The sequence below is a fragment of the Sesamum indicum genome, linkage group LG1 (assembly GCF_000512975.1).
Source record: "Sesamum indicum cultivar Zhongzhi No. 13 linkage group LG1, S_indicum_v1.0, whole genome shotgun sequence".
NCBI classification, from domain to species: Eukaryota; Viridiplantae; Streptophyta; class Magnoliopsida; order Lamiales; family Pedaliaceae; genus Sesamum; species Sesamum indicum.
Window position 1 is genome coordinate 2,662,684 of NC_026145.1, and position 14,368 is coordinate 2,677,051.

General features: G+C 34.1%; 1 protein-coding gene across 1 annotated transcript; it reads left to right on the top strand.

Annotated features, from left to right (window-relative positions):
- Positions 642 to 3,656, top strand: LOC105156325 (cytochrome P450 76C2-like). The gene is made up of 2 exons (XM_011072425.2): positions 642 to 1,552; positions 2,880 to 3,656. Exons 1-2 carry the CDS (start codon positions 656 to 658, stop codon positions 3,504 to 3,506), a joined length of 1,524 nt encoding a protein of 507 aa, XP_011070727.1. The 5' UTR covers positions 642 to 655; the 3' UTR covers positions 3,507 to 3,656.

A 14,368-nucleotide genomic window follows, 5' to 3' on the forward strand; every position in this document is an offset into this window, starting at 1 on the left:
GCATCATTACATAAATTATTCTGTAATAATACAAAAGACCGGAATGATTTATATAAGTAGATCATAGGTTAGAGAGTGTAAATGTAATTATCCCTTTAAGCATCGAAAAAGAAAAAAGAAAATTTATTTAAAGCCCTATTTACATACCAGTATGGAATTTAACAAGATAAATTAAAGGGCCTAAATATAATTTTCTATTTGTGATATTTGAAATGAGTAAAAGCATTCTCCAAAAGAAAATTAGCAAATTATCGCTATCAATAGTTTTTAAAAAAAGAATTATTTCACTTTTTAAAATACCGAATGTAATTTAATATATATTTTTTATATTTATTTCTCATATTACAAGGATAAGTTGCAATTTTCCTTCAATTAAAGTTTGATACAATTTAAGATTACTTGTAATACAATTTTTTTGTAACAACTGAACCTATCACAGAGAGAGGCAGATCCTTTAGAGTGCTTACGACTGCCTCCCGGCGTGATTTTTGTCAAAGCAGTAGATACGGGAGGCCCAGAAAATAATAATATAATAAGAATTGTTTATTAAAATAAGAAAACTTGTAAATCGAATAGGCAAAATCACGGTTCTATAAAGAGGGGCTCTCTTCGAGCTGTCGTATGTGAAAATCCTTGTGAGAACTAGCCACCCAAAATGGATCAATTCGTTATTGCTCTCCTTTCAGTCCTGGTAATGTCCATTGTATGGTTCATAAAGGTGTTTTTCATTTCTGATAAAAGAACTCCTCCCTTGCCGCCAGGGCCTCGAGGCTTGCCCATCCTCGGATACTTGCCGTTCTTGAGCAAGAATTTACTCCATCAGTTCGGCGATTTGGCACGCCAATATGGTCCAATCTACAAACTCTATCTTGGGAACAAACTTTGCGTCGTGATCAACTCACCATCCCTCCTAAAAGAAGTGGTTCGCGACCAAGACTCGATCTTCGCTGACCGTGATGCTAATATTGCAGCGCTAACAGCAACCTACGGTGGAAATGACATTGCGTTTTCGCCGCACAATTCCCGATGGCGGGCGATGCGAAAAATATTTGTCCGCGAGGTGCTCAGTAGCAGCAGTCTCCAGGCGTCGTACAATCTTCGAAAGGACGAGGTCAAAAAGGCCATCAGATATGTGTACAATAATACAGGAAAACGGGTCCAAGTTGGTGAACTATCATTCGGAACTGAACTTAATGTCATAATGAACATGTTGTGGGGAGGCATAGTTGAGGGGGAAGAAGGCCAAAGAGTGGGAGACGCGTTCCGGGAAGTGGTCATCAAGCTTGTGGATTTGCTCGGAAAGCCAAATATTGGGGACTTTTATCCAGTCCTTGCCCGGTTTGATATTCAAGGTGTAAAAAAAGAGATGGAGGGTTATGTGCAATCTTTGGATAGAATTTTTGAGGAAGTTATTGCTAGATATAGACAGAAGTTATCTGGAGAAACAAAGAAACAAGGAAAGACGGACTTCCTTCAAGTCTTGTTAGAGCTAAAAGAGAAAGAGGATTCTGAGATGTCAATGAGTTTGACACACATCAAGGCCTTATTTGTGGTAAGCTTAATCTTATTATTATGTTGGCTAAGTGATAACATACTTTTTTTCTTCAATTAATCATCAAAATTTCTCTTTCAAGACTATATAAACTCACGCGTACCAACCACAAGAAGAAGAAATATATATACAGTAAAATCTCTGTAAATTAATAACGTTGGGATCCTGAAATTTTATTAATTTAGAAAGATATTAATTTATCGATAAATTGATATTTTATTAATTAAAAGAGAGACTTTTTAAATTCAATAAATTTAGTACATATGTATTGAAAATAAATAAATTCATATATGTTATATCGATCATATTCATGTATCAATCAATTTTTTGTAACTAATTAAATATATTCATGTATAATATCATTTCATTGTATACAATTAACTATTATATTCATAGAAGAATTTTCAATTCATTGGAATTACTTAAATATACATATTTACATCAATTCGTTGCACTTAAATAACTATCACAGCGAATTAAATATATTCATGCATGATGAATGAAACATAATACTATGTAAATCTCAATATGAAAATAAAATGATTCATAACACCCAATCATGTCTTCTCATCTAAAAGGCATTGCAAAATCATCAATGAGTAATCAAATGCATAAAGCATTACAGAATTTTATTTTAGCAAATTACCATAATATTCATAATTGTAATTTTTATGAATTATTAATTTAGAGTTTTAATGGGACCTAATATTTATAAAGAAAATTTTTGAAAAATTATTATCTTATTATCTTATCGAATTTGATGATTTTTTACAAAAGCCCAAGTCGGAACCGGAAGATTTTATTATTTTAGAGAGTTTATTAATTTATAGAGTATTAATTTATAAAAGTTTTACTGTATATATATTTCATTAATAATCATTATCAAAAACAAAAAATAGCAATACGTAGTAAATAATAATGGCCGTGTAAATGGCTATATATTAATTGTTATAGCTAAACAATTTACTACCTGATAAATTTAGCAGCAAAAATTACTTGATAACGAATATAGCAACGGATTGTTTAAAATATATATTAACTAATGTAGATCAATAACAAAATTTCTACTTAATCATTAATGAAATATTAATTAACTTCAAATTTTTTATAACTATTAAGCCGTTTTTTTATAATGATATTAATGTACTTTTGTTTGTCACATGAAAACCCGATACAAAACAAAATTCACTTGAAAATATTAAAACTTGAGAGTAAAAATAAAACCAAACAAGACCATCTTTGCATTATATTAGTTTTGCTTGATTGTGCTAGAGAACTATTTGATATTAAGGTTTAGAATTTGTTCATCAACTATTTTGGATGACAGGATATTGTAGCAGGCGCGACAGACACTACAGCAACAACGATTGAGTGGGCAATGGCCGAACTTCTAAATAATCCAAAGGCCATGGCAAATGTACAGAACGAATTATCTGAGATGGTGGGATTGAATAGGGAAGTTGAAGAGTTCCATATACCAAAACTGAAATATTTAGAAGCAGTTCTCAAAGAAACAATGCGTTTACATCCAGCTGTACCCCTCTCGCTCCCAAGGTCTCCAACCCAAACTTCCATAGTTGGGGGATACACCATCCCAAAAAGAACCAGGGTTTTCATAAACATCGTGTGGATCCAAAGGGATCCTTCTATTTGGGATAGTCCATCCGAATTTAAGCCAGAGAGATTTCTACACGAAAATAAAAAATATGATTTTAGTGGTAACAATTTCCATTATCTCCCTTTTGGATCGGGGAGAAGGATCTGTGCTGGCCTACCCCTTGCGGAGAGAATGTTGATGTATTTACTAGCTTCACTTCTGCATTCGTTTGAATGGAAACTACCAGATGGTGAAACAGTCGATATGTCAGACAGGTTTGAAATTGTCTTGAGGAAAATTACACCACTACTTGCTATACCTACCCCCAGGTTATCTGAACCAAACTTGTATGCATAATTATTTCATATCATGTAAGTAGAATTTGTGGCCTTGTTGAATAAAGCAGGAAGTTGCAGTTGTTAGAAGATCATAGGACTTCCTATACGTACACATCTGTATGGGGTGAATAGCGATTTACCCCCTATGATATTAAAAATGAACACATTACCCCCCTATGAAAAACTATAGCAATTTATCCCCCTGTACTTTTTAAATTGAAGCAATTTACCTCCTTATACGGGGAGGTAAATTGATTCATTTTAAAAAACAAAGGGAGATAAATTTTTGTATTTTAAAATATAGGGAGGTAAATTGCTACTTATTTTTTATAAGGGGGTAATTTGCTAATTTGCGATATCACAAGGGGGTTACTTGCATTTTTCCCCATCTGCATGTGTTGTAGTTTGAATTCCAAGAAACTCTTAATTATTTGAATTTTATTTTCGATTGAACACAAGAATCTTCGTTTAACATCCATCGACCAAGGAATATGATAAACTTCTCGAGTGCAATATATATCTATATAATGCAGAAGGATTGATGCTAAATGATTTTACATGAGGTGAAATTGCATTTTTCTTCCGCAAACGCACTACACGAAAATGTAATTTTAGTGATGAAATAATAAGTGATTATTTTAATTTTACCAATAAAAATGTATCAGAGCTTAGGTTTTATGGGAAAAATATTTATTTATTTATATTTAGATTTTATTTGTCCATTAATGGAGGAGACTCTTTGAAAAAAAAATAGAACCGAATGAAAGTTCGGGTTGCGATGAAAATAAGAAATATATCCAAATTTTGAAAATACATTTCCCATGGAAATTTTTGAAAAATGTTTGGTCCCAAGAGTATTGACCCAAAACTCCTCACGTCACAAGAGGAATAAGAATGGTTGCTGGATTTTCAAGTTCGACAGATAATAATTGGACACGCAGTGAGGCATTTACACTCCACTAAAGTCCATGATAGAATTCCAACCAACAGAAGCGGAATGGATAAATTCCTGCATAGTTACAGTTCTAAAAATTAAGATTAAGAGAACTGATTGGAAAGAACTCGAGTTGGATACCTCAAAGATATCCCAAGATATGAGAGAAATACAAAAGACAATTCAAGACTATGGACATAGGTTAATTCATATACCTATGAAAATGGAAACTTTGAGCCAGACGGTGGACGAGATCCTTAAGATCCTTCTTAATCTACACAAGGACTTTATAGATCTGAAGGAAGAAATTACAGATCTAAAGAGAAACAACAAGAAGGGCCCTGAGACATCTAAATCCAGACAAGAGCGAATCAGAACGCCCTTGGAACAGTACCTCTTCTACATCAGAAAAGGAAGACCAACGAGATTCCAAAGACGAAGTCCAGAAAAGATCTGATCATCGCATCTATAAGATCTAAAAAATAATGGAGGTGATGAGAGCATATCTATCAGATCTAGAAGAATTGGCGGAGTCATTTTCCCAACTCAGGATTGTAGATTTAGTAAACATGCAAACTAATAAAATCACTACAGCACTACCACAACCGGAGGAAAGTATATGTTCCAATGATCCTCCACAGAATCATCCAATCAGACAAAGTGCGGACTTCTGCACCAACTCGATCGCAACATTCCTAGGGACCAGGCTAAAAGAAATCCATGAAGAAATTCAAAGAGAATGCCTGAAAATACACCTTGGACGAGAACCATGCTCCAGCCCCTTACATTCATACGGCGGTATACCTAACCTAGTATTATCGATTTTCAAAATACCAAGAAATTAATAGATGAATGGGTTGTAGCCATAAAGGTAGCAGCAACTACCTTAGAACTCGACTAAGAAAATTTCATAAAACTAGTGTAGTTAAGTTTGCAGGGTTCTGTAAAGATGAAATGGGATAATACCCTAAAAGATACCAAAACCAGCATCCTTTGCAGAGATTCAAAAGGAGCGATAGCATATTGGCTAAAAAGGCTTATCAAGATACACTTCATCGAAAATGGTTACTTCGTAGGAAGTAGAGCAGAAAAGACTAGAGAATATGCAGTATTAAGAAGTATTCGCGTAGCAGATGAATATATCTATTGGTTTCGCAAGTACTTTTTTCAGAGTGGAGTAGCGAATGAAGTAGCCGCTCCAATGTTCGCGAAGATATACAATCCATGGAGGGAAATGAAGTACCTGAAGATCAGCTAGATTCAGTTGCAATGAGGTTGTCTTTCCTTAAAGACAAAATGAATGATTGGTATTATGAAGCAAGAGGTCATCTCTCTCTAGATTGTTCGCAAAAACATGGTGAATTATGAAAATTTGAAGCCACGAATGACACCTTGTATGCAGTCTACTATGGCGATTTGGTCCGTCAAACGAAAGCGTCTATAACGAGGAAATAGAAACTAATTTGGATTGATCTTCAACCGTGTCAAAATAATTAGAACGAGAAAGATAGGCTTTGAACCTTTGGAAGCCTGTCAGAATTATTTTCCAAGATGACGATGTCAAATAAAACTATGGAAAGAATCATTCGGTAAGACCCCAACCTCAACCCATATGATGGATTTAGGATCGGAGGAATTGCAAAAGTCCTGAACCAGACAGGACTTAATCAAAGGAATCATCACATAATTTACAAACTAAGTACAGGTGAGTTTGCTATAACTATAAAACTTACTGGTAATGTGATGGAAATGCAACTGAGTCCTAAAGAAGACATTCTTGAAGAATTGAGTAAGTGTAGAGAAGAAGTAGTTGTTACTATGGAATGGATCTACATATGAACTATTAAAACAATAATAAAAGTAACTTTTAAGGAAGAAATTGATTTAGAAATACATTTATCTATAATTGATAGAAGAATCGATAACCTAAGATATGACAATCTTGGAACAATAATAGGTAATTTGTATGCAGAAAAATTATGTTTGGCATTCATCCTAGAATTGCATACAACCTAGTAGACCAAGATTTTAGTAGAGTCTTAACCCTTCATCAAGAGTTTAAAAGGAAAGATCTAATGAAAGAAGGAATAGACCATATTTTATAACTTATAGAATTACATATGCCCTTCCCAATACGCATCATTCAGATTTGTTTCTTAAAAAAGAGTATATTGAGATTTGTAGAATTTTCAAAGAATCTACCAAGATAATGACACAAAATTCAATAAAGATACCAAGAATAGGTGCTGTTAATATCATTATAAAAGATCACCCAATTTCAGATAGAACACTTAGCTCTAGAATTGAGTTTTGTAGCAGGATATCCTTTTTGGAAAATAGGATTACAGGCTACAAAGGAAACGAGAAAGAGTTATTAAAAGCTTTAACTCGTCAAGAGATTAGGGTGAATAACGTAAAACTTAGATACCCTGAAGGATGGAAAGAAATACAAGTTATATTTGACATCACTAAGAAAGAAAAGTTTCCTTTGTGATGACTTATATCATTTGCAGCAACTTGTTGTTGGTATATATGAGGCATAGTTGCAGATGTTGGAGGATGAGAAAATAAGATTGTGATTTTAGGGTTAAATTTTCTCGAAAATCATAAACTATGGAGAAGAAAATGTAATGGAATAGAATTTAGTCTGGATGGTGTTACCATAAGGATTGAATAACAAGTCCATTTTCTATATACATATCTATTAATATGTTGTTTGATCAATATAAGATCGAATATTTTGCAATTTATATTGATTCAAGATCATGGATTTGCACAACAAAACCTGGAGTTTTCCCTAAGGAAGCAAGGAAAACCTTACCCGTTATTTCAGGAAGGGATTTTTTCCAAAAAATTCTAATACTTAATACAAGAATACGAGAAGTCAAGATCATGATCGGAGGAGCATTTGAATCACCCTGGTTTAGGATAAAAACACCTCGTATTTACTTTCATGATACATGTTTTGATATCTTATTAGGTAACAATTTCATTCAAATATTTGCAAGATATATGCAGGATAATCAAAGAAATCTGTTAATTTTTACTACTAACTATGGTAATGAGATACAGGTTTTGCAAAGAGAAAAGACCTTTAACAAGATAATGCCTATAAATTTTCGCAGCAAGCATGGTGAATTCGATGCTAGATTAACTCATTCGAAAATGCAGGATAAGAGAAAATTTCATGAAGTTCTTTTGTCTTCAAGAAACAGGAACTCATCGATAGCAATAGCTTATATGAGGAATCCGAGGAAGAGATTAGGAACTTCAAGGAAGCATTCTAGGAGATAAAATAGTTTGACATTTGCGAAGAGAGCAAGTTCTATCTCGAAAATGTCAAGGAACTTATACAGAGGGATTTCAATGAAAACCCTCTAGCCTGTGGAATATGAACAAGTATGAGTACGATCGAAACAAACCCATCTAGATGAACATGGAGGATAAAAAGGATATTCAGATGATTATCAAAAAGCATTATCAGTCTAGGACAGATCAAGCGTGGAGTCTCTGCTTACAGTAGCCCTGGTTTTCTAGTAAGAAACCATGGTGAGATAAAAAGAGGTAAACCTAGGTTGGTTATTAACTATTAAGGGATTAATAAAATCTTAGAATTTTATGGTTATTAAATTCCTAGTAGAGAGCACTTATTTTGTAAAATCAATTGCAAATCTGGATTTTATCATATTAAGATGGAGAGAGAATCAAAGAAATATACCGCGTGTTCCACACCACAAGGATAATATATCTGAAATGTACTTCTAATGGATTTAGCTAATGCACTCCAGATATTTCAAAGAAAAATAGATAATCTGTTTAAAGATTATTTTGATCTTATGTTTGTCTACATTGATGATATCTAATTGCATCCAAAAGTATGAGAAACCATATTAAACATCTTCAAATATTTTTTGATGCATGCCATAGAAAAGGTCTAGTGCTTTTTGAGAAGAAAGCTATTATAGCTATCAATAAAATTGAAATTTTAAAACAAGCATAGAGTTGGAGGAGCATATTCTGATGAAAAATCCGCTATTTTCTAGATGTAGTCAAGGACAAGAAGCAATTACAGAGCTTTTTGGAAGTTGTTAATTTTGCAGGAATCTTTATTAATGATCTTGCAAGGTACGAGAAGGTTTTCCAATCATTTTTTATGGAAACAAAAAGTTCAAAGTGAAAATAAGAAGAAATCCAAAAAAAAAAAAGAGTTCGCGAGTCGAAACAGGTTTGCAGTAACCTGCCAAAGCTTGCTATACCACAGGATAAGGATGAATTGGTAGTCTACACAAACGCCAATGACTTTAGATAGGCAGCAGTGCTCATAAAAAAGATAACTATAGGGGAAGAACCTTATAGATGTACAGGAAGGTTGTCCTCAAAACAACAAACTAAAGTTTGGCACATTAACGAGAAGGAATTCTTTGCGGTTTGGAAGACTTTTAAGAAATGACTTCTATTTTCACTTATTAAAGAATTTACTTTAAAGGTTGATAATATTAATGTTAAGGTTTTCTTATAAAAAAAATTAGAATTAAAGATAGAGAAAGCTCGTATTATCCGATGGCAAGCTCAATGCCAATATTATTGTTATAATATTATCGTTATAAAATCTCATTAAATTTTTCTTGTAGATTTCCTAATGAGAGATGGAGACATTTAAACAAAACTCCATCATGTTGAGATTCAGCCGCCTCTGAAAAAAACTTGAAGAGCTTGACAAGAAGTTCGAGTAGCTAGCGGTGAATGCCCAAGTTGCCAGAACGATTTACGAGAACCAATTTCCAAGGTATCACGTCGGGGATGACTCATGAGTTGATGGAGCAAGACCTTAAACATCCTTTTAGAGTACAGATTGGACAAGGCCACCACCAAACTCTGGTTTAACGACAACAGTTAAGTCACAAGTAGTGCAAACTCCTGAAGAATCAAGTCAACCCAGCACCATTGGGCTTAAAGAGGGAGAGATTAGCCTTAGGCCGATGACAGGCACTTCTAAGGTTAATACTAATGAATTGATATCGTCTTCTACTTGGCAGGACTATCAGCGCATGTGAAAAAATTTAATTTCCCGCAACAGAGTAAGTCCAGGCAAGACCATCATCGAAACATAAAAAAAATAGGATGTTAGAGAATGGTATAACTTTAAAGCTCTCGCTTCAGTTCATACTATGTCACCAAGTTTTTCAAAAATTTTAAAACTTCCATATTGGATTAGTGGCGCAGTCTTTGATTTATGGAAAAATAACCCCCACCTACAGAGAGGCAATATTTTGGAGATTAAATTCATATCAATTGCTCCAGAAACTACAAGAAAAAGATCTCATCCAACATTTCATTTTATGAAGATGCAGAGGCAAGACATGGCGGTTGCCTTTCAATAAAATCAACTCAGGAGAAGCTCCCCTGGTATCAACTATTAGTGAAGACGATATCTCTACCAGAAAAGCTTGGGGATTACTGGTCTGTCTCATTGAGATGGACAAAGTAAAGTATCCATTCAAAATTTTCTCAACCAAAGTGAATGGGACGTTTTTGTTAAATTTCATGAGGGGAAAGAGCACTAAATTCGCAGAAAGCTTATTTGAAAGTCAGCAAAGTAGGAAAGTCAGCTAGCAATCACATGGCCGACAAGCTATTATGAATAACAGCTGGAAAAGGACAAAGTGATGATGAACATAGTGATGACATCCGAAAGAGACAAGATGATGACGAACGCAGTGACGTCATCAAAAAATAAGTTTTGGTTCCAAGTTTGAAATCCGCAGATGCCTATAAATAAGGTAGCAATGAAGCAATAAAGATCATCATAAAATCTTCTCCAACTTTTCAAAGTATAATATTTTGAATTTTGAGTATTTGTATATTAAAATTCCTTAGTTTATGGGATTTTTCTAATTAGTCAAGTCCTCTATCATATGAGAGGCTAAACAGTTGTCTCCTCTTATGTAGGATATAATATAGGCAAAATTGCAACATTGGTCCCGTAAGTATAGGGGGGTGGCAAAATTGGGACAGTAACTACAAGACTGGCAATTTTAGTCCTGTAAGTATTGATTTTTTGGCAATTTTGGTCCTTCCGACCAAAATTGCCAAAAAATGCGGCGGAGATATTTGGGGCTTAGGGTTCCGACGTCCACATCCGCAATTTAAACACATAGGAGTTTACGTGGCTAATGATGTGGATGAAACTGAAATTAGAGAAAACCAACAATCAGTGCCTCCTCCGGCACCTCCTCCTCCACCCCCGCCGTTGAAGCCACCGCCACCGCCTCCAGCAGCAAAGTTTCAGTTTTTGGTGGAAATATGTTCAACGATTCACTGGAAGAAGAGTGGTACAACAAAAGAAATCGCGATAGGGATAGCTTCGTTGTACAAAGGTTAAAGGTAGAGAAAGAAGAGAGTGTAAAGTAGAGATATTTACAACCGTGCCACTTAGAATTCTTCTCCACCTTCAATAATCTATTAAAAAACAAGTAGCAAAAGCAAGCGATTCCAACAGACCTCCACAGCTCCGCCGGCCCCGCCACCTCCACCGCCGCCTTCATCAATACTCAATTCTTTATTCAAAAATGGAAGCAAAAGCCAGCGCTTCAAAAACGTTACCACCACCCACCCCCTGCACCACCTCCTCCCCCAACAACTCCTCCCCGGCTCCGCCATCTCAACACCGGCAAGCCACCAAAACCCACAAAATCGAGCCCACAGTACCACGAGAACGTGATCATTGCCCCACCATCGCCGCTGATCCCACTACCCCCACCTCCCCCTTTTGCCCCATTCAGAATGGCGGAACTCAAATTCGTCGCCCAAGGAGATTTCTTGAGGATCAGCAGTGCACATAGCTCCCGGTGCAGTTCGCTTGAGCTGGAAGACATAGACTTCATGTGAATAAAATCCAACATCGGAGACTCAACCGGGCCCTCCATTTCTTGCCCAAGCCCAGATGAAAACGTGAAAGCCGACACTTCCATAGACAGTCTCTTTCCCGCCTAAGCCATGTCATTAGCCACGCAAGCTCCCAGGTGTTTAAGTTGCGCAAGTGTACGTCGAAACCCTAAGCCCCAAATCTCTCCGCCACGTTTTTGGGCAATTTTAGTCGGAAGGATCAAAATTGCTAAAAAATCAATAATTACAGGACTAAAATTGCCAGTCCTGTAGTTATGATCCCAATTTTGCCACCCCCTTATACTTACGGGATCAATTTTGCAATTTTGCCTATAATATATATGTATTATTTTCTATACTTCTTCAATAAATATAAGGCTTCTATTCAACTTGTTTGTCAAAAATTTCTAGGAAATTGAATTAGGACTGTGTTGTTTATTGCTGAAGGAGCCAAGTACCTACGAACTATCTGATGCGGTAGTATAATTGGAAGAAGTCCGTAAAACCGAGGACTTGCAATATCTGAAATAAGGCAGTCAGAACAAGGTATGAATTTATGAAGGCTTAATTTATTTCGAAAGTATGTTGGGCCTAACTTGGAACATGTAATGGACTAGGGTTAATTTTTGCTAGAAGGGCAAAATGGTGATAAAATGAGCTGAAGGACCAAAATCATGAACATTTGAAATATACAGGATCAAAATTACCACCGCGAAAGTTAGAGGACCAACTTTGCCAACCCTTTATACATACAGAACGAAAATTGCAACATTACCTTTTCTTTTTTTAAATCGATTTTCGATTCAGTTTTTTTCTGTCACAGTTTGGTGAACAAACCAAATCGAAAACTGATTTATATATATATATATACTAATTATATTATATTAAAATATATTATTATATATTTAAAATTTTTAATTATATTCGTAAATGATTGGAGATGTTTTCATCATAGTTAAAACTATGATAGTTTATTAACCATGTTTGGTTGGATAAATCTTGTGGGATTTGACCATAAATTTACAAAAAAGTATTTTATCACATCTCTTTATATGAAAAATTAGTATGAAATGTCACGCTTTTCATACAAAATAGAACTCTCACTAAACATACTATATTTTAAACAAATTTTTATTTTGTCTCGTCTTTTCGTATAAAAAAATATTGGAAAATATCCTAATCCAAACACATTGTGATTATTTTATGTCTTTTTGTTACAAAATCTATCAGAAATTGTACTAATCCACTATAAAAAAAATGACTCAAGACCTTGGGAAAAAATTCAATGTTGAATTAATTATCAAGTAAAACTATTGTTAATAATTTAAATTATTTAATAGAAGAAATTTACTTACTAATAAATTTAGCAGCAAAAGTTCACTTGATAATGAATATAACAACGAATTATTTAAATTATATATTAAATAATGTACATTAACAAAAAAAAATTTACTTGCTAATTAATTAAATGTTAATATTGATATCAAAATTTTTATAATTAACTATTAAGCCATTTCTTATAATGATTTCAATGCAATTTTGTTTGTCACATGAAACCCTTTACAAAAACAAAATTCACTTGAAAATATTGAAACTTGAGAGTAAAAATAAAACCAAACAAGACCATTTTCGCATTATATTAATTTTGCTTGATTGTGCTAGAGAACTATTTGATATTAAGGTGAAGAATTTGTTCATCAACTATTTTGGATTACAGGATATTGTAGCAGGCAGGACAGACACTACAACAACAACGATTGAGTGGGCAACAGTCGAATTTTTGAATAATCCAAAGGCCATGGCAAATGTGTAGAACGAATTATCTGAGATGGTGGGATTGAACAATGAAGTTGAAGAGTTCCATATACCAAAACTGAAATACTTAAGAAGCAATTCTCAAAGAAACAATGCATTTACATCCAGTTGTACTCCTCTTGCTCCCAAAGTCTCCAACTTGGGGGATACACCATCCGAAAAAGAACCCTGGGTCTTCATAAACGTTGGATGGATCCAAAGAGATCCTTCTATTTAGAACAGTCCATCCGAATTTAAGTTTGAGGGGTTTCTACATGAAAATGAAAAATGTGATTTTAGTGGTAACAATTTCCATTATCTCCCTTTTGAATCCGGAAGACGGATGTGTGTTGGCCTGCCCCTTGCGGAGAGAATGCTAATATATTTATTAGCTTCATTTCTGCATTCCTTTGAATGAAAGCTACCAGATGGTGAAACAGTCAATATGCCGAACACATTTGGAATTGTCTTGAAGGAAAAGTACACCGTTGCTTGCCATACCCACCCCCAGGTTAGCCGAACCAAACTTGTATGCATAGTTATTTCATATCATGTAAGTAGAATTTGTGGCCTTGTTGATAAAACAAGAAGTTGCGGTTGCTATAAGATCATAGGACTTCCTATACGTAGACATCTGTATGTGTTGTGGTTTGACTTCCAGGGAATTTTTAATTACTTGAATTTTGTTTTCGGTTGAACACAAGAATCTTTGTTTAACACCCATCGACCCAGGAATATGATAAACTTCTCGAGTGCAATATATATATATATATATATTGCTAAATGGTTTTGCATGGGGTGAAATTGCATTTTTCTTCCTCAAAGACATTACAAGAAAATATGATATTATGGATGAAATATTAAGTGACGATTTTAATATAACCAATAAAAATATATATTAAGTGACAGTAATTTTGAGTTAATTATTTTTTTATTATAAAAAAAAAATTATTTTATTATAATTTTTTTTAAAATAATAACACAAACATGACGAGTCACGATTTCAAATCGCGACTCATCATTAAATTAATGGCAAAAAATGCAAAATTTCCCAAGTCGGGATTCTGGATCCCGACTCCAAGTCGGGATTTTGTTTCCCGACTTGGGGAATTCTGCTTTTTTTTTTCGTTTAAATTATTATTATATAATTTAATTTATATATAATTAATTTTAACAATATACTAAAATCCAAAATTAATAAAATTAACATTGCATTAACTTAAAAAATTACAATTAAGGGTACAAATGTAATAGTTATTTATTTTGTA

What these genes read in the sequence shown, in the direction of transcription:
- LOC105156325 (XM_011072425.2), top strand. Translation starts at nt 656, where the DNA reads ATGGATCAATTCGTTATTGCTCTCCTTTCAGTCCTGGTAATGTCCATT. An exon ending in ACATCAAGGCCTTATTTGTG is followed by an intron (nt 1,553 to 2,879) that starts GTAAGCTTAATC and finishes TTTGGATGACAG; the next exon opens with GATATTGTAGCAGGCGCGAC.